This window comes from Channa argus, chromosome 17 (genome assembly GCF_033026475.1).
Source record: "Channa argus isolate prfri chromosome 17, Channa argus male v1.0, whole genome shotgun sequence".
Lineage (NCBI taxonomy): Eukaryota > Metazoa > Chordata > Actinopteri > Anabantiformes > Channidae > Channa > Channa argus.
In genome coordinates this window covers 2774665-2795786 of record NC_090213.1, presented here as the reverse complement: position 1 = coordinate 2795786, position 21122 = coordinate 2774665, and the positions used below count along the sequence as shown (strand labels likewise).

General features: G+C 41.3%; 1 protein-coding gene across 3 annotated transcripts in view; it reads left to right on the top strand.

Moving 5' to 3' along the window:
• The first annotated feature begins 1829 nt into the window (after positions 1–1829).
• Positions 1830–21122, top strand: part of galnt14 (UDP-N-acetyl-alpha-D-galactosamine:polypeptide N-acetylgalactosaminyltransferase 14 (GalNAc-T14)) — a 136742-nt gene continuing 117449 nt past the window's right edge. The window contains exon 1 of one of the 3 annotated variants that reach the window (XM_067481715.1): positions 1830–2348. In XM_067481715.1, coding sequence (XP_067337816.1) covers positions 2166–2348 — 183 coding nt within the window. In that variant the 5' untranslated portion in view covers positions 1830–2165. The remainder of the gene's footprint in view (positions 2349–21122) is intronic. The other 2 variants (XM_067481714.1, XM_067481713.1) reach the window with 2 other exon arrangements.

Sequence of the window (21122 nt, the reverse complement as noted above, 5' to 3'; positions counted from 1 at the left end):
AAGCAAGTTAGTGAGTGAGCATTGAGTTTTTAATCTTTTCCCATGAAGATGAACATGAACCCCTTAATTAGCCAGATACCACCAGATAATAGTATAAAATGCATTTGATAATATTTGAAAATGGTCTAGAAATGGTAGTTCTAACTAAAAGCAAAACATAAAATGGCTGTAAGTCAAGTAGGGCTGCAATTTAAAGTTATTGGTATAATTGATTAGATTTGATTGTCAATTTAATGATGGTTAAGGAAATTTCCCCAAAAATGAAAATCAGGGAATTCTCTCACTTCCGAGGCTGGAATTGAAAAACATATTTGAACACTTTTAGTTTTTTTTTGCTTGAGAAGTGGCTTCTGAATCAAGTGGAGTTAACATAGGACTCTTTTAATGTTAAAAGATATATTGGCGCTTTTCACCCCGCTGGTTTGCAGGACTGAGAGAAATTCCTCATTTCCTGTAGTTCACAAGTAGGAGTCATAATTATATGAGCAGATGAAATGATGTCATTTGTCATTTTGTTTTTCCATTTCAAACAATGCTGCTTGAAGTCTCCACGTTTGGAAACTGTAAATAAAGGATTTTCCAAACGGGGAGTGGGACCTGCCTGTTTTTCCCACTTTGAGCTGCCTGACACTGGGAGCGGACACAGTAATTCCCCTGCACACACACTAGATGGCGCACTAAGACAGTGAAGACGGAGTCTGGGGACGTCACAAAAAGTTGAGGAACCGTCATTAATAGCGCTGAGATCAAGTGCTCAGTGGTGGATGTGATCATGTATTGACATAAAACATCCCATTTCAATTTCGTCGTCTCAGATTTTGTTTTCTGTTTCTATTTGTCGTCTTTTCTCTCCTCTTGAGTTCTGCTTTTCCTGCTCCTTCTCCACTTTTCTCCTCTTCTTCTCTTTCTAACCGGCTTCTCGGTTCTCTAATTGCTCTTCTGCCTTTTCTGGGGTAAAAAGGGTTAAAAATTGACCCAGGAGCCACTGACCTATTCAAAACAGCAGGAAGTGATACAGTCCGTGAGATACTGACCACGCTTCGTCCTTCTGAGCCTCCTTCCTCTTCTTCACATCTTCCATCCCTCCGCATTTCTGCCTAAATGGCTTTGAATCAAAGCCAGATGCTTTATTCCACTTCACTCCGTTTGTGTGACACATTTGATGAGAATCGCGTCCCTGTTTGTGTGTTTGTGTGGCCACATTAGCAAAAATCAACCAGCGTGTGCGACTTGGCTCTGACGTTCACTGATGTTTGGGGCCTTGGGGGCTTCGTTCACTTTCTTGTGGACATCATGCTCAAACGTTTCTACTCGGGGAGGGTCGGAAGGGTCTCCCACCCTTACTTTTTGGCAACTTAGCTTATGCAAATTTAACATGTTTTTTTTTTGACGTTTCGTTTCTGTGTTTTTGCCAATTTGTGTCTATTTTTGGACATTTTGTGTCTGTTTTGGTCATTTTTGCAATTTTAGAATTTTAGTTTCTGTTTTTGACGTGTCATGTTTTGTTGGGGGTTTTTTTTGGGGGGGGGGGGTTATTGCTCATTTTGTGTGTATTTTTTATTGTCTATTTTATTGTCTATTTTTAGAAATGTAGTTTCTGGTTTTTGATGTTTCATGTTGTTGGTTTTTTTGACGTTTTGTGTTTTATGTCTGTCTGCATTGTCCCGTGGTCCCTTGTGGCCTTTTAAAGAAGACGTCTGACGAGTCGCCCCCTGACCTGGACCTGCGCCTCAGACACGTTGAAAGAGCCGATGGTGGCACAAATCCGACCATCAGCGTTTTCCTCTCTTCCCTTGTCTTGGCTTCAGTAGTTGTGCGTGTCGGCAGGTGGAGCTCCATGCTCTCCCGTTCCAACCTTCAGGAGGGTCCAGGAGTCCCTCAGCGAAAGACGCTGATGCGCAAACACACACGCACGCGCTCGGGGCTGTCAGGCGTGTCAGCGCTCGAGCTTCTGTGAGTTGTTGGAGAGAGAGAGAGAGAGAGAGGGGGGGAGAGAGAGGGAGCGCGCGGCAGTCCGTGCTTCACCGTCAGCGGGACCGGACCCACTTGTGCTCTGTTAGTTATTGCGGCTCGTTCGGGCTCCTGGGTTTGTTTCGCGGCTCCTGTAAAATGGGATTCTGACAGCGTCCGGGCTGCGGGCGCCGCCGGCTTCTCCTGACCGCAAAATGAAGCGTCTCTGTCGGAGGCTGGCGGTGGCCGTGGCGGTGCTGGTGTGGCTGGGAGCGCTGGTTTACCTGCTGGTGCTGAGCCGGAGGAGGCTGCCGGAGCTCGGTGCCGGAGCGGGAGCAGCGGGAGGAGGAGCGGGAGGAGGAGGAGGAGAAGAAGGCGGAGAGCCGCCGTACAACCAGGTGAAGTAGAGGCGATTCCACCTGTGTGTATGTGTCTGTGTGTATGTGTGTGTGTGTGTGCGCGCGCGCCAAACGAACTGAGGGACTTCCAGGCATCAGAACCGAGTTTAAAGTGACGCCAGACGGGTTTTAGGGCGCGTACTTCCACAAAGCTCAGAGATACTTACTGTGGAAAAGCATCGGAGTAACTGTAGTAATACTTAATTTCAAGTATAGTTCGATATTTTGAACATTTGCTTAAGTAAAAACACCGCACGTGCAACTAGTTGGAAGCAACTTGGTTCAGATGATAGAAGTTTGCTCTTTATTAGGCTGTTTTGCTGCTTTGAAAGTGAGCTTTTATGCAAAATAACTCGTGAGTGATACATTTAGTGAAAAATAGAAGGTCAACAATAGTCAAACATCAAAACTTAAGACTAATAATGCCAAACAAATTCCGCTGCGTTTTAAAGGCAGACTTCACCATTTTGTAGTTCGGTGACCACATGCACATTAATGCTGTTAAATGTCCCTCAGGCGTCCTCATATTTTAATATCTCCCAACTTTTAGCTGACACAAAACACATGACATCATCTGGAGGTTTTCATCATCAAGTCTTCGGACGATGTCGTCTTCCCGCGTCCTGGAACGGCACAGCCACCAAGAGATGTCAGTATATGAGTTGTAAAACCAGTTTTTCGCGTGGAAGCGGAGAGATATTTTGATGTGGCGAATCTTGGCGGAGGTTTTAGGCCATTTAAAGACGTGTTTGCTCCCCAAACTAGAGCCAAAGAAAGTAAGTTGTAAATGAGTGAAGATGCCCTTTAAGTAAAAGTTATTTTTTTTTACCATCAGGAAGCATTTGTCCATGTTTGATCCCACAATCATCCTGTATGCAGAGGAAACGAGTTAATCGTTTTGGGGGGTAAAGGGGCCTCACCCATAAAAAATAATAAACCCTAATAATATGCCCATTAATCGACTAAAGAGGCTTTTCTCATGTATAAAGTCGTTATCAGAGTACTGTGCCTCCATTGATGATAACTAGGTTCATTCTGGCCCCGCTTGGTGCCTGCACCCTGTCCGCTCTGCAGGATGCCTGTTATGCAAAGACCCTGTGCGGCATGTTAACTCTGTCTGGGCTGAAGGGTATTGATTCTGACTCCCCCTAACCGTGTTTTATTGACCCACCAGCACACAAACAAACTAGGACTGTTGTGATAAAAAGTAGCAAAGTGGTAAAAGCGTCAAAACTTATAACTTGCATTTCACACACTGCCTGGCCTATAGGAAAATTGTAGAATTATAAAACTTGTGCTTCTTAGTATGTTCATGTTGACATGTTGACTGTACTAAGAAGGTTTGCGTTGTGTTCTCTTTTCATGTACACAATTCAGTGTGTTTTACCACAGTGTTAGATGTAAAGATCATTGCGTGGATGCACGTGTGTTGTGTGTTGGTGATGAGATTTCCTTTATACCAATTCCATCATCGATCCCCTTGTTGATGCCTGAAGATTTTTTTGATTGGCGTTTTGGAAAAACAGTAAACTCAGGTTTACTCAGCATTAATGCAGATGGTTTATCTGCAAGGCAGAGTCCTCTCTGTTGCGTAAGTTCTTCGTGTTGCAAGTTTACAGCAGTGCAGAAAGAGAGTTTGAGGTCATGGCACATTTCTATTTGCAGTGTGCAACTGAATTAACAAAAACAGTGACATTGATAAAACGATCTGTTGGATAACGTCAGAGCCCTGGTCAATTGGATATTTTGGATCCTATTTTCAATTCCCATTTCAGTGTGTGTGTGTGTGTCAAAGGGACAAAGACAACAGGGCTGCACATAACCTCTCCACCCACACTGCATGTGCATGTTCGGGAATCCGATCAGTATGTTGCCGAGCTGCTTATTAATGGTTGCTTTTGATGCAGGTGATTCTGGAACTGAGGGTTATCCTGCTAAAGTGTCCTGTGTTTGTAGCCGCCGTGTGGAGTTTGCATGTTTGTGCCTGTACGGGTTTCCTCCTGTTCCCTCCCCTAATCCCAACACCAACATGTAATAAATAGGTGACTCTAAAATGCCCGTAGGTGCAACTGTGAACATGCTGCCTGTGTGTGTGGTCCTGTGATAGACGGGTGACCTGTGCAGGGTGTAGCTGGCCCTCCTGCCCAATGTCAGGGATCAGCTCCAGTCCCCCTGCAGCAGTGAGGATAATGAATGGATGGATGGGCTTATCCCAGTTTTGTTTTCAGCGTGGGTCGTTCTAGATGTGAGCATCAGTTAAATGGCAAAAATGTGAAATGCTGATGCACTGCAGCTGCTGAGTGAAAGCTTTCAGAAAAGTCTCTTTTCTGAGCAGCAAAACAACAGAACTTGAACAGACCCTCAATGTGTGTACTCAGCTTGTTGTTTGCTTTAAAATTTACATTTTTGTTTTGAGCATAATGACAACTATGACCTGATTGTCAAATGTGCTACATGCCTTCCTCATGCCTTCCTCCCATCCAGCACATTCATCATGTCAAAACTTGAATCTGTGAATTATAGCGAACATCTGGAACAACAGGTCTTTCGGGCGTATCCATGTGTGTAGGTGGAGGTGGTGAGACAGGCACAGTGTCTGTAATATACTGTGTTTAGTTTATAATGATGAATTATCAGTGATTCCATATTCCAAGGGGAAATCTGACAAATAATAATCTGCAGAATTACTCAGAATGATTAAATATTTGTGTAAAATTGAAAATCCAGTCAGCAGAGTGTAATGAGTATCTGTCAACAAAGATCTGAAGGCGTCAACGGTTCCTAAATCTACCGATGAAAGAAGAGCTGCACTTTCTTAATTTTGATAAATGATTGAGCAGGAGTAGGAGGTGTTTTTCAAACAGTGGATAATTCAGGCATTGAAGCTTAATGTGCTGTTGCTCTCATTGTAAGTTGACCTGGATAAGATCCTCAGCTAAATGCCTCAGTATGAAACTTGAAATGTAATTAAACTACTTCAGTTGGAGGGGTAAGAAACAGCTGCAACCACTTAGCCGATCAGGAGAAGAAGAAGGGGGTTAGAAAAAAAAAAAAAAAGACTGTCTTCTCTTGTGTGGACTTGTTCTGTGAGATGTGAGCCTACGAGCTAATGAGAGAATCTCTGTTCATTCAGCAGGATATGTATGTGTGTGTGTGACCGAGTGAGTGAGTGTATCATTTTCAAATCGGGACACACATGCTGTAACACACCTCAGCTAATGCCCGTGCCAGATACAGACTCGCCAACTTAATCCTACAGTTTTTCACACCCAGTGTAAAACTGCAGGATCTTCCAGCAGCTCCAGCCTTCTTTGTATAATGATTCCTAGCACAAAAGGAAGCATACATACATTAGGGCCTTTCTATTATAATAGCATAGAATGGTAAGTGAGGAGTGTTCCTGGAAAAGGCAAAGTGTGTCTCTTTGTGGATGTTTGTCCTGACAATTTCATGCTAGTACACCAAAAATACATATAACAACATTAGGAAAATGCAATGTTTCGTGCACCAGCATATATTCCTGTGATTACGCATACTTGCATGTCATCAGATGTTGTTTACATGCACTCGTACCCTCATTATTGGTCTAATTACTATATAATCACAATATTAATGGTGCACGTACAGTAACTGGAGCACGTGGGTGTGTTTGGGCAGTGGGCAGGTGAGAATGTGCAGAGGTGTGGAATTGTGAGGCACAATGTAGTTCAGAAACCTCCAATGGATAAAAGCCAAGTTTTTTTTTTTTTTTTTTTGTGCTCAAATCTTCCTCAGCTCCGAGTATATGCACTGTATTGGTGTGTGAGCCAAGACAAGGATGTGTGCGAGGTTTGTCAGCAGTAATCGTGGCACTGTGCACTATTCAAATGCTAATGCACAACTTCCATTCCTCATAGGATTAGTCTGCACTCCTGTTTACCTAGCATGACTACTTCCTCTGCTGTTTGCACATATAACTACACACCAACACACCCTCACACACAGAAACAACCTCATCTGCACGTGCACACAAGAAGGAAAAAAAAAAAAAAAGGTATTTATTGCACAGAGGCAGGAACACACACACACACAGCAGCCTTTGAAGCTCTGTGGTTGAAGTGTGCCAGTGTCCTCAGGCAGGTTGGCAGGGGGTCTTTATGGAGTTTCTGCCTTCAGAAGTCCAAACATGAGAGGAAACAATCTGTTGGTTCGTTGAATAATGAAGGACACACTGCTTTCTCTGTGTGCACCTCTCTCTCTTTCACATACTTGACACCAGGGCTGACTGGTGCCAGTGCTATCACAAACACAGCCAGAGCGACTGTTGGCTCGTTGTCCTGTGATTAGTGCCATAAAAATTCAGTCCTGGTTTCACAAAGACCAACTAATGGGATTGAAATGTCTGACCAAACGATGCAGGTGTATACACTCAGGTCCATGTATATTTGAACCGTGTCACCGTTTTTATCAGTTTGGCTCAGAAGGCCACCAGAATGGGTTTGAATCATAAATGAAATGGTCACTTTTAATGTCAATGTCTGGAACTCATACACATACATGGATGCTGGGTTTCACCCCCGGTGATGCTCGTCCAGGCTTGTTTTCAGTTTCTGCATTAGTCTGAGTGTTTTACCTGGATTTTTAGCTTCAGGAAGTGCAATGCAGCTTTTTAAAAATTCCAGCCAGGTGATAGACTTAGTCATATTCTATTTCTCTGTCCTTAAAGAAGAGGATCATGGCACATTTCACATTTTTGTGTGAAGTCAGGTCCAATTTAAAGTATTCTATAGCACTGAACATGACATTTAGTGTATGTTTTGTAATATTGACAGTCATTTGTACGACTGTCAATATTACAAAAGATACACTGATGATGTCTTTATCTTGCTTTACGTCTCCACACAGACCGATGTCCAAAAGCTGGATTTGTACGACATCATAGTTAGGGTTGGCATTAGCAGATTTGGCCTGATAGATGTTAGATGCATATTCATGGAGAATGAGAAGCATAATTATGGAAGTGTGAACATTTACCAGCATGTCAGGATTTGGAAGCACTGTGATGTTTGTACGTTTAGCTGTCATGATGATTTTTGAACATGCATTTTTGCACTCGTGTTCTGAGTCGGTTGCTCATTGATCTTTGGGTTCAGGTTGCAGCATTGTCGTGGCTGCAGGGCTCAGGCCTGGATGAGTTGTCCGAAAGCGCCAGGTAAAAAAAAAACACAAACGATACTCTCACTGGAACCAAGCTTTTTTTTTTTTTTTTTTTTTTTAAAATTTTCCTTGTCTGTCTGAATTTCAGCATGTGCCTGAGTGGAATGGTTTTCAAATCCACAACAACTAGAATGGACTTTTATAGCAAAAATGTGTGGAAGGAAAAAAAAAAATCCCTATTCTAATCATTCGTTCTTGCTTTTATGGCGTGTTAATCATTTTCCCCAGACCCATGTATCTTAATCTTAACTTTGTGCCTGAATTTCTCTTTCCATCTCTTAGCTTCTCTCTCTCCACCGCGGTTCTCCAGGAAACAAGATCGATGCTCCAATCTCTGTGCTTGCCTTGTGTATCACAATGCCCAATCGCTCCACAATGGCACGAGGCAAAAACACACATAAATACCCTACACACAGCACTAGACTGCACATCAACACACACATGCACACTCCGCATGTGCACTCGCAGTGGAAATTATTCATTTCCCTGTCATATGAAATGCAGTTATTGTTCCTTTCTCCTTCCCTCTCCCTATCAGGGGGTATTCACATGGACAAGAGGAGAGGGAAATGAGTTTTCAGAACAGCTATAACCAGCTCCCAGGGAGGGAATAATAATAATAATAATGTTTTATATGAGGCTCTCTGCACAGCAGGGCCCACAGGTTGGCTAACTAGACTGGCCTCTGGCACCGGGGGCCTCATTTGTGAAACACTCTTACCACGAGTAAAACGAGCCCAACTCTGGTTCAAGAGCTACAGCGGCTGATAAATCACACAAGTCACCTGACAGTTTTACTCTGTCACCAGCTAGAGAACATCAGTATTAGGAAATGCAAAAAAAAAAAAAAAAAAGTAATTTAACAGCTGAATTTTATATCAAGGGTTTATTTATTTTGTGAAATGTACTTAAGAGAGCAAAGGACCTTTTAAAACAATATAAAAAGTTAAATTAACTTTGAATTTAACGGACTATTGGTTTTTTAGTGACAACAAATGTCACTAATCGGTGAATCTGGTGAATAAAATTATGTGTTGAAGAAAATACATCATCAGTTAAACAGTTTTAAAATTTAATATGAACTGTATTTTTGATTGTTTTTTAATGTTAGCATTCATAATGCACAGCAAAGGTGAATCGATCACTTTACAAAAAGTTACAGCATTGCATGGACTTCCCTGAAAATGTAAAACCGTACAAATGTTACACCTACATGAAATCTAGCTGTTACAAATGCAGTTAATTAGTTAGGCAGGTCTCACCGTGTAAGGCTGAGTTTCCTAACTTTTTGAATTGTCATAGATTTGGTGAATAACCAACCCATGTACAACCCCACATTTTGAGTATAAACACATGGCTTCTCCTATTCGTATTGTTCCGATTTAGTGACTTTCTCGTGTTATAATATGTTTATATAATGACTTGATACGTATCATCTGATTTGTTTGAAAGAGAGACTACTGAACAGAAGTACTGTAGTTTACAGAAAACAAGGCATCTACCTGAATTGAATTAGCAGCCTCTGCCACGGTTTGGGCTTTAGAATCGTGCTTGCAGCGTTATGCAGCGGCACCTGGCAATCTGACGGTCAGGGGTCAAAGGTTACCAGGTAGTAGATATAAATGTGATGGCAGAGAGGATTGGGGAAGCAGCAGATAAGCGAGGAGTTTTAGACACCAGCAAACTCCCATGTGTTTGTGTCTTGCTCGTCTGTGGCTCTCGGCTAAATGAACAGTCGCTCTGATATTATACAGAGACAGGCAATTTGCAATCACTGTGCCATTCCTGCATTAAGAAGCATGTTTCTCAAACAAGCACAAGAAAGTGTGTTTAGCATTTTTCCCCTCCTCATCCCTTCCTCCTTTATAAATGATTCAGACATTCAGAAAAAAAAAAAAACAGCAAGGATAAGCATAAATGGAATTTTTTAATAGTGGAGGATGCAGCATAATCAAGCATCTTTGACTGCGAAATTATCCAAGTACACTGTGTGCACACAGATAAACAAGGCTGAAAGCGGTTGGTAGTTCTAGCTCCAAGGTTGTCGTCATCCAGGCTCATACACATATAATATACATTTCCATCATGCTACACTGATATGAGTGTCATAAAGTTTGTTTTATGTTCACATCCACTTGTGCTACACACACACATAAGCATTCTGTCATATTTCTATGGAAATATGACTTTATGTCAGTGACAAGGCTCGCACTGCTCGGTCACGCTTCACTACACATGCCCTCACACTTCACACAGTGAGATTTAAGTGACCAGTTCGCTGCCACAGGTCCTGGGTCTGTCGGTCTCTGTCGATCTGACGAGGGATCGTAGGTTGAGCTCAGAATGTTGAGTTTTGCCTACTAAAAATCTAATATTATAAAATTCAAAAGTGGGGAACTTCTCCATTTTAAAAAAGATACCCAGGTATGAACATCTTTCCAAAATTGTTGACTGATTGTACATTAGAAGAAAAGATGCAGGAAAGATGCCACAGAGTTTGACACAGCATCTGTATATTGGACCTGCAAACTGTAGCTTTGGGAACAGATCAGCTATGAACCATTGCCCAGGTTCAATGTTGCTGGTGGTCACTAGAAATGCAACTTTCCCAAGTAGAAACACATTTTAATTTGCACGTTGTTGTTCTAAGTACATTACTTTTAGTGTGGCAGTTTATTAATCTAATAAATTGTTGGGGTTGAGCACAGTTTTTCTTACATTTAATTTTTCTCTGGTCTATTCAGGACAGGTCTTGCTCTTCTCATGTCCCCCTTTACATTTGTTGATAATTCATTGTCTGTTTGAAACGGTGCATACATTCTGATTCAGAACTGATCCATGTGGATATGATCAATCACTTATTTTTTCTGTTTTCTCTTTTAGTTTTTGTAACCAGTGAACAGGTCAGATGAATTCACTGGACATTGTTAAGCTTAGTTCTGGGGACAGAACCAACCTTCTGAATTTACAATAAAGTTAACCAGCTACAGGTTCCTAAGAATAAAGCAGTGCATAGCTTCACTAACTGTGAGGAGTTAAGACCATTTCTTCTGTGTCATTAGCTCTATAGTGTTTTTTGATTTATGTCGACTGCTCCTCTGGTCTGAGGATCTGTATTAATACCTGTTAGCAAGTCAGAAACATGTTTTTTTATGTTTGTGCTTTTGTCAGTAAAGTTATTTCAGAGAAAATCGTAGGTTCGTTTTGGACGCCTCCACAAGAGGAGTGTGATTTTCTCCCTTTCAAACAATTTGATTCGTATCTCGATACGCAATTTTAACTTTATATTAAAACTACACATTATTTAAAGTGTTTGGAAAACACTCATATTTTCTCCCATACATGTTGTATTAATATGAATCAGTTAATGTTTAGACCCATTGAAAAACCTTATTTCTGTTTTTTATGATCATATTCACTTTTAAAGAAGGGAAGTTGTCCTAAAAGATGAAAGAATTTTGTCACTTCACTCACTGTTTATTTGCTTTTAAAACGAGCCACAATCTTAAACCAAAAATCATTCATATATCTGATTATTGGCCAACGTCCTGTCTGATGCCCTAAATTAAACCTCGTTCCTGCACGGACATTGGTTACTACTGTGAAACCCAACAGAGGAGCCGTATAGAGTCTGTTTGTGGGAGGTAAAGGGAAGGAGTGTGTGAATATGGCTGTCATATGGCTGTCACACCATTTGTGTGAGTATATATGTGTGTGTGCATTGGTGCGAAAATTGTAATTCTCACCTTGATGCATGTAGGATTGAGCCATCAATCTAGTTTATAGAGAGCAGAGGGTAAAATGAGGATAAAGAGGGTGGGGGAGGATAACAGAGCGGGAGATCGAGTAAGGAGCAAAGTAAGAAAGTGAGACGCGAGAAAGAGGAGAAAACGCAGGGAAAGCAAGAGAAAGGGACCGAAGACGATAGCAGTGACAGAAAAGAGACATGAACGTGAGACAGAAAAGAGAAGACGAGAAACAGGAGAGGCAACGTGAGGCGAGATGGGAATGGACAAAGAGACTTAAACATGGACAAAAAGACAAGGATAAAAGAGACAGAAATAAAGAGAGGGTGGGAGGAAACAAGGAAGGAGACAAAAGAAGAAAGAGAATGTGCCAGCACATGCACGTGCACACACACACACACACACACACACACACACAGCGAGCCACACAAACAACAAAAACAACAGTGAGACGACAGGGAGCAAATGAACTGGTTTAAAGCAGACAGAGTACAAGCTGTTTTCCCTGTCGCCAGTCATTTGTGCTCAATATGTCATTTCTCTACTCAGAGCCAGTCACAGCCTGCTCCTCTTGTCACCCACTCAGCGTTAGCACAAGCTAATATCACCACTGCAGCACTGAGAGGGAACGTACACGAGGCCGCTTAGCACAGGACGACTCCTCGTGATTCCCCAGCTTTCACTTGGTGCAGTAGCTAGAAGGTATGAATACAACAACAGCAAATCACGTTTTCAAATATGAAAAGCCGCTAAGCTTCTCATCAAAAACCTCCGATGCACACTGTGTTTTAGCTCGGGTTTTGGTCTCCACTGTCTCCTCAGTGACATACCAGTGTCTTCAGCAGTGTTATCACGCCATTAAATTATCAGCCATTATCAGCCTGTAACTATGGACCTTCTGCTTCACTGCAGGTTCGTTAACATCCACAAATGTGCTACGAGGTAAATGTGAGGGAAGCAGGTGATAGTTTAAAGACAGAAAGTGTGACGTTTGGTGCTTACACCTTACCACACCTTAGGATGTAGCTCTGCGTTTAATATTGTAACCATGTCAACATCACCATAGCACATGATAACAACCCACTGGTCTTACTGAGATGGTAGGTAGATGCCCACTAAACGATAACTATGGGTAGATAGGAACTGAAAACAGCCCAGTGGATGATGCAAGGAAGTTCTGATTAGGTGATTTCATGCTTCGATTTCCACTCTGATGAGCTCCAACATACCTGAGAAAGAAGTTTTTTGATAGGACACAGTTTCGAAAATGCAGGTGCCATTTTATTTGTTCAGTATGAGGCTGATGAAGCCATAGTTTCTGTCAGGTTTCACCACAAGATGCTGTTCCCCAATAGTTGGGTTTCTCTCAACTTTAAACTTTAGAGAAAAAGCATTTTTCAACTTTGTTCTCTTTAAATCTCTTCACAGAGGTTGAAAAATGTTAGCAGCGCACCAACACGGTTTTTGGTTTGGGATCAGGTTTTGAGGCAGACCAAGCCTGCCCAGCTTCTAATATCTTGTTCTGTCTTTATAGTTATTGGCGTTTTCTTTACCCGTCACAGCGACTAAAATGAGACTAAAAGGTTTTAGCTGATGCCAAGTCTTCGGGGAATTAATTCTCACGTAAGCCTGCCTGCAAAGACTCCTGTCATTCATCTACCTGGGTGAATAAGCCCTGGATTCACCCAGTAAAAGCTCAACTCTTGCATTGCTGCACTTTTCAAGAGTCACGTTGCTTCAACACTGTCAGCTACGACACCTACGAATCCTGCTCTGTTGTCTCACTGCTGTTGTAGTAGACGTCCTCACTGTTACGCTTTGTTGTCGTCAGTGTTGTCATTGCCGCTGCCGCTGCTGCTGCTGCTGTTGTTGTTGGGGCTAATAGCAGATATATCCTCTCCATTAGCAGTTAATCTCTTTGCCAAGAGGGTGAAGAAAGCAATATTACCAGGAGGATTTAAACGAGCGCTCTTCTATCTTCCTCTTCCTCCTCCTCCTCTTACTCCTCCTGCTCAACTCCCTCCTGAAAACTCGGATCTTTCATTCTTCCTCAGCAACACACTCACTCTCACACACACACACACAAACACACACGCACAGAGCAATGTGACTGGCCCAGCTGCTTGGGGCCAATAAAGGAAGGGATTAGATTGAAGGCTTTAAACCCTTCACACACCTCAAACACACACAGCTGCCATCAGGACGTTTAATAAGAAATCTGTGTGTTTTTGTGTGTATACGTCTCTGTTATCAGTTTTCATTACTTCACTTGTTCTTCGTTGAATAGGTGCTATATAAATAAAGTTGAATTGAATTGAATAACAACACTGTTTATGTGAGTTTGTTGCTGCTACTTTAACATCATCAGGATTAAAATGCTTAATTGTGTTTTCTTTGATAGAGACATGATGAAAGGTGATAGAGAGGTGGGTAGGAAGTGTGTGTGTGTCTGTAGTTAAGTGTGAGGAAACAGAACAAGAGAGATGAGGAAAAAAAGAAGCGTATATTGTATATTGTTGCTTCTCTTCCCTCTTTTATTCATGGCTTTTGCAGAGGGTGAATTATTGCTCGGCTTCCAGACTGCTTGCTCTGCAGTGTTTGCTAAGCATCTTCCACCACACACCACACACACACACACACACAGACTCCTAAACATTTATATTCACTAGTGAAGGAAGGTTTCGTGGGACAAGGTGAGGAATTTTGAGCAGCCGTGATTGGATAAAGAGCTCCCCAGTCTGCTGTCCACTGGGACATGTGAATGAATTAGAGAGAGAGCAGCTATATCTACAACAACAGCAGCACTGGAATTGTTGATTGCTGTTGCTGTTATTTTATAGAGAAGCAAGGAAGCATCCTGGTTTTCAGGGGTGTGAGACGGTATTATTATTCTATTAGAAACTAGCAACTCACTTACAAGAAATCCTGACATTTTCCAAAACACGAGTCGTTGTGCAGTAGCAGTGTCTGAAGTTAAAGAGCATGTTCAGACGGGATGTGGAAGGTTAGACAACAAAAACATTAAAGATTGTAGTTCTGTTTACAGGTAAACACATGTCTGAAGTTGGAATCCTGTCTGGATGTGGGTTTCCTCCACTTTCCTCCCACAGTCCAAAGACACGTATGTTAGGTTAAGTAATGTGAAGAGATGCTCGTGCAGCAGTGCAGAGAAATCGGCTCCTAAAGGTTTTGGTAACGAGGCATAGCCTTCTAAACAATCCGAGAATTTTTAATGATTTCTGCTTGATAGGATGCTTGTGCAGCTTTGGCATTGTAATTTGATAATGACTAATACCTGAAGGGCTGTGGCGGAGCGTATTAGACGGGAGACGAGCGTAGTTAAGTAGGTAAAGGGAGAAGGATTTTGAGTCTCATGTGGTCCCGTAGTAAAATGTGTGTGTGGGAAACATACCTGTACTTTACTCCCCTGCATGTAAATGTTAACAATTCAGGTGTTATCAAAAAGTCTTACAAAGGTTATTTGCATTCAGTATCTTTGAGGCTATTACTTGTATATATGCGATCACCCTGCAGTGGATTATCTCGCTTATGCCACAGGGTTCAGATTAATGGTACGAGACCCCTGTGAAAAAGTGTGGGCTGTTGTCAGGTATTTGGAGGAGACTATTTTTCACATGCTTAATTTAGAAATACAAAAGTTCTATGTGTATTTTTATGGTGCTGATTAGTCTGGTAGCTCTTGAATATGGATTGTATATGAGTAAATTATTTGTTTTTTTCTGCAGTCATCAGTTGTGTGTAACAATATTTCTGTGGTTCAGTGTTTAATATATATGAGAGTATTTCAGTGGGTATTTGTTGCTGCAGTTTTTAAGCTGATGTGTCTGTGTGAAGAGTAAAACGTGCATCTGTACAAGGTACATGCCATCTGTCGCCTCATACATATGCATACAGAAACACACACACGCACACACGTGCACACGCACACACAGACGAACGGCTTTGGCTGTTTTTCTTTATAGTTTGAGCTCAGTTGAACACAGATAGAAAACCTTCCAGAGGTGCAATGGAAAATACTTAAAATTCAAGGAGAATTTTGGATGTAAACATTCTCTTTTTCTCTGTTTATCTCTTCCTCTCTCTACCACTCTTCCTCTCTCACTCTGCTTTATGGGAAAATGCTTTTATCCCTGACTCTTTGCTGCAACATGAATATATCTATTGATCCCCGTGGGGAAACTCTCCCTCGTCTCCGCTCTGCCGCCTCCACGTGGATGGAGGTCAGCGGGCAAAGGTTGGGGTCGGGCGCACAGAGGGCACAAACTGATTCAGTGCTTTGCCCGACACCACTTGGTTTCAAGAACATGTTTTAAAAATTGAGAAGTTAGGGTTTGAATGACAAGAGAGCACTACTCTTCTTTCTGCTTTTTCCGATTGGTGGAAAATATTACGCACACTGAGCATCCATGTCGAATGGGCTGAACACATTTCTGTGCTTTTAAGGAGAAGTTGAGTGTTGCAGCTTTTGTCTGCTGTTATGAGAAAAACTTCTGATCTTGTCCTACATTTAGATATAGATACAGAAAACACATGCACACCGCATTGCACCACCAAACAGCTGTCAGACCAACAGCTGTCTCTGGGCTTCAGATGTTTCGCTCCTCAACTTCAGAGGAGAGTCTATCTTTATTAGATATGATTCCGTATGTTTGCGTTCATGCCTGTATGTGTATGAGTCCTTTCTTGTGTTTTATTAATCAAGTATTCACATGAAGCCTGCAGACTGTTTGATTTACACATCTCCACAATTGTCAAGATTAAGCAAACCAGTCCAATGATAAATTAAAAAAGTGTCAACACGGTTTGTAATCTTTGCACCTGATGGGACACAGAGGCATCTCGTCCATTTTCAATTTCCTGTTCTGTGATTGTGATGTGAGGAGATGGCAGTTTGGAGACAAACACAGAAAAAACATTTAGCATAAAAATAGAGCTGCATCTAACAATTATTTTGTCTTGAATATTCACTGGAAGTTTGAAAGGTTTTTAATTAATAAACCAGTGAATATTGGACTAATAAGTTTAAATGTGCAAACAAGAAAAGTGCACAGAGATTTTTTTGGTTTGTTTTGTTTTGTTTTCAGTGTGGCCATCTTTGTTTTTTGCATAACTGTAATGAGCTGTGTTCTGTGAATAAATTAGATCGATAACATTAAAAATGCAGTGGGTTGGATGATAAAATAAATGTATGAATCAGTCATTCTTTTGCTGTATGGCGCAAAGAATGCATGAGGACAAACATATTAAATGAAGAAAAAAAATGTAAATATCTACCTGTCAGTCCCTGAAAGCAGAGACAAATCCCCAAAAACAGCGTTAGCTGTTTAGCCAGTACAACCCTGGTTTTTAAAACTGATGTTACTGTGCAACTAAAATTAAATTTGGTTATTTATTTATTTTTCTTGTGATTGGATTAAGCTCTAGTCTAACACATCTTTTTCCATGAATGAAGCCCAACATTTATTAATGGAAAGGAAGTTTTCAGGGGGTGGGTGGAGGGAAGGTGGGTGCAGGAAGCACTAGACTGTCACGCCACAGACTGGAGTTTGGCCAACAAATTTAAAAAGGTGTTTGTAAAACAAGTTTTATCGATACTTTACAGATCCTCATGGGGAAACTGTTCTTGGAGTCTTGTCCAAGGAGAATTCATCTTGTTGACACGTGGAATCAAACCCCCAACCTTTGAGTTCATGGCCAGTTCCTCAACAACAACAGCTGTAGTGAGAGAAACTGGATGCAAACATTCAGTTCAATTCATTTGTTTAGTTTCTCCTACTTGCAACTTGCCATTTAAACTGCAATTCTGTCAAATGTACTTGCAGTTACAGTTTAGCTGTGTAGAAATGTAAGGACGAGACCGAAACATGTGCTTGGCTTGCTGTGATTTCTTTATCCTCGATGCATTAAGGCCATTAGGAAGCCAGTGTCGTGGTTTTTGTTGTTCTCTAAAATGACTGCAATAACCAGATCTTTAGTTTGTTCAGACAGATCCATTGAGTGCTGCAGACTTTCTCCTCAAACAATGGTAGATCTTGATTTACTGGGAGCAGGGGGTTTAAAAAAACGGGGTCCAAAAAGCTTCATTTAAATTGTTATTCTAAAAAGAAGGAGTGTGCATTCAAAAATGGCTACCAGTGTACAAGTATGGCAGTGTATCTGTATGTTTAGGTAGCTGTAGTTGTGTGTGTGTGTTTGTGTGTGTTTGTGTGTGTGTTGTGGTCATAGACAGAGATGTATGAGCTGGAACAGAAAACAATGTAGAAACCAAACAAGCACTGCTGCTGCAGGGAGAGATCTATACACACCCTTAATTGATGACACACTGAGAAGTGTGTGTGTGTGTGTGTGTGTATGTGTGGGTGTTTGTGTGTGTGTGTGTGTGTGTGTGTAGTATTGACGTAGCAGTGCTCTCTCCAGACCCGAGCTCAATAAGCCCTGACTTCAAACAAACCACTTCACCCAGGATGAGAGGAGAGGAGGAAGGTAACACGAGGAGGTAAAAATAAATGAAGGGGGAAGGAGAGAGGAGAAAGGAGTCAGTCGAGGAGAAGAAGTGATGATGGGGGAGGGATATCAGAAATAGACAGGAAAGGAGAAAGAGGAGCAGATGGGGGGAGGCGGGAGAAGATGAGAGGGACAGGTGAGAATGGCGAGGAAAGGGGCAGGAGGGAGGCAAAAGAGAAAAGCAGACGAAGGAAACAGGGAAAGAAATGAGAAAAATATATTTCCTCAGTGAAGCTGATTTGTCAGATGTGTTCAAGCACAGAACGACACAAACTGCTCAGATTAAGGTTCCGCTGCTGCGACACACAGTTCAGACATCAGGTTAGAACGTGACGATGTTTGGACCTGCGACACTGAAGCTTCTTCAGTTAGTTTGACCACCAGTAGCCAGTGACGAGCGCAGCTCTGACCAATCACGAGGCAGCTTCCCGCCACCTCACACAAACCCGCTTGTAAGTGAGTCTGCGGTGCATTGTTGAAATATGCAAAATCATGTTTGTGCTGGGTGAAGTTAGCGATGATTATCATCCGGTGTTAACTTAATTATTTCGCTCAAATCACAACACTGTTGGAGTGTTCAGTCAATATTTACATGAGACACACAGACAGACACTGTTCCAGGTCAATTTACTCCCTGCAATTGTTTCTCTGTTTGGGTTTGTGTCTATTTTTGCATGTTTTATTTCTGTTTTGCTAATTTTGTGTCTGTTTTCAGTATTTTTCTTTGTGTTTTTAGTCATTTTGAGCCTGCGTTTGTCTTTCCTGTTTGTTTGTTTTGTCATTGTGTTTGTTTTTAGCTGTGTTGTGTCTCGTTTTGGTCATTTTGTGGCTAAATTTAGATGCTTTGTGTCTGTTATAAGTCTTTTTGTGTCTGGTTTTAATTGCACTGTGTCTATTGCTGCCTGTATTTGTCTTTTTCTGGTCATTTTCAGTCTATTTTTGGACATTTTGTGCTTGGCTGTGGTCATTTTGGGTTAATTAATGTATGTTTTGTGTCTGTGTCTGGTTGTTTTGCACTCATTTGTGGTTGCTGTACATGCTGTGCTGTCACAGCTGAGCTCCCATCAATAAGAAATATTTGAACATTAACTTCAGAGGCTCTTGGGCCCCTGACCTCTGTCCTTTTTAAGTCCATTTCCTCAGGATCAAGCTTTAACAATCTTATTATCTCAGCACAGCAAAATATAAAATGCATCAGTTCAAGTGAATTCTATCTATAATAGAAACACACTGTGCACTTCCTGTCTGTTCCACCCTGATTAAAGCAGAATATGAAACACTGATCAATCGCTTCCTCCCACTGCATCTCCACTGCTCCGGTTCATCTTCAATGAGCTGGACTATAAAGAGCGACACTACCCCGAAGACGCTCTGATGTTGATCACAAGGTTTCGAGTCTCAGTCTGACAAAACAGTTTTCATGGGATAACAAGATTGTTAGTCGTGACCTGAAGATAAAAAAACTTTGGTGTTTTGTGGCACAGAAACTATATGAAAGCTTGAGATAAGTTGATACAAAACAGGTCTGTCTTGCTGTTAGTCAATATGCGAATCCAACTTTTTAAACATGGTTTTTGCAGCGTGTGACCTGTGCCACCTGCAACTAATCCCACCTTTTTTCTGCTTTCTTTTTAGTTCCTTCGCCTTGTAATCATCTTGACTCTCGTGTGTGTTTTAGTTGTAATTATTTACCGCCTGTCTGCCGATGCTTAATCATTATTGCCACAGTGGGTTTTTTGCCTTCCATGCACTGAAAAAATGTTCAGCACCTAGTCCACCTTTTTTTATTCACTTTATTTAATTTGACCAGGTTTTATATAGAAAGAAAATCTAAATCTGTTTTTTAAAGATTGTCCGAGGAAAGTAAGGAAGAAAACATTAAATGAAAGCAATGGAAAAGGAGATAAAGCTTTGAAATAAATAATGCGCCGCAACCCCACCTCTTTAATCATAGTCGGATAATTTAGAAGTTGAAGGAGATGAATTGATATCCTGGTTACCTACCACAGAAAAACCACCAACTCTCTGGTATTAAATTTGCCTTAAAAAAGCAAAGAGATAATTCAAGAAGAAGAAATGAAATAATGGAGACGTCACAGATTTTGATAAAACTGATACAGAAAGTCGTAAGATCACAATTTAGTTGAGGATTTGACGAGTGTGTGTGAGGTCATTGTTCATGCGCTGCAGACAGGATGAGGACGCGTACACACTCCATACATGATTTATGCCTTACATATAATGGGCAATTCATCATCTGACTAGGACGCACAGTAAGGTGAAGAGAGTGAGGGAGAAAACGTGGAATCAGCAAATGGAAAACTTGATCTGTAATGTCTGTTTTTCTAAAACTAATCACTTGTTCTCAAACTGCATCTTCCAGTTCCTGTGTTCTTAATGCTTTCTGTCCAAAAAATGCAAAGATGGGATCAGGTCTTTTTCCTTTTCTTTTTTTTCAACTTTAACAACTTTGCAAAATGTGGATATATTTCCACACTTGTCCAATTTACCCCGAGCATTAGAGATGGCTCAGCAGGTAGAGAGTAGTTCATTAATCACTGGGTTGGGGGTTCGATCCCTCACTCCTCCTCTCCACAGCGGGCGATTTCTCATGGTTAGGCCCATTTTAGCTTGTTTGCATCTGTGTGTGTGTGTGTGTGAGAATAATTGGGAAGGTAAAAGTGGATGAAATGTCCTCACACTTACAGTGAGGACACAGCTTGATACAATGATGAAGACGTATGAACGTTTCCTTTAACTCTAGCAAAATCGGACTCTATCATACCGACACACACAGTCTGTCTTCAAAGAGCAGTGCTCTCATTAGCAGCCGTCATGTGCTCAGAGTCTTGTGTCTCACTTCTTTCTTCATTTATTCTTCAGCTCTTTGTGTCGTGATGTGACGCACCAATAATATAAACCCTGTTTATAGTGATATGGACACTGACATCCCATTAATACAATGTAATACTGTGTCACCACAGTATTAAAGTATCTTCAATTCATCTCTATGAATTTATACAATATGAGTGACGGTAGCAAGGCACAATGTTGGGTTATTAATTAATATTTGACTGTTATGTGTGTTTGTTGCATTTATGTGGTTTGATTCACTGCAACAGAGAGCAGGCCTTACTGAAAATTGTAATGTATTTAGATTTTTTTTTGGTGTTGTTCCCTTTACAAGTCATGAGCATGTGTAACAATTGTGATATATACTGTGTCAGCTATAAGAAATAATGTAAATCTAAAAGTTATTAGCAATAACAGGCTCTAAAGCTCGTGTACATTAACCAGACAGCAGCAG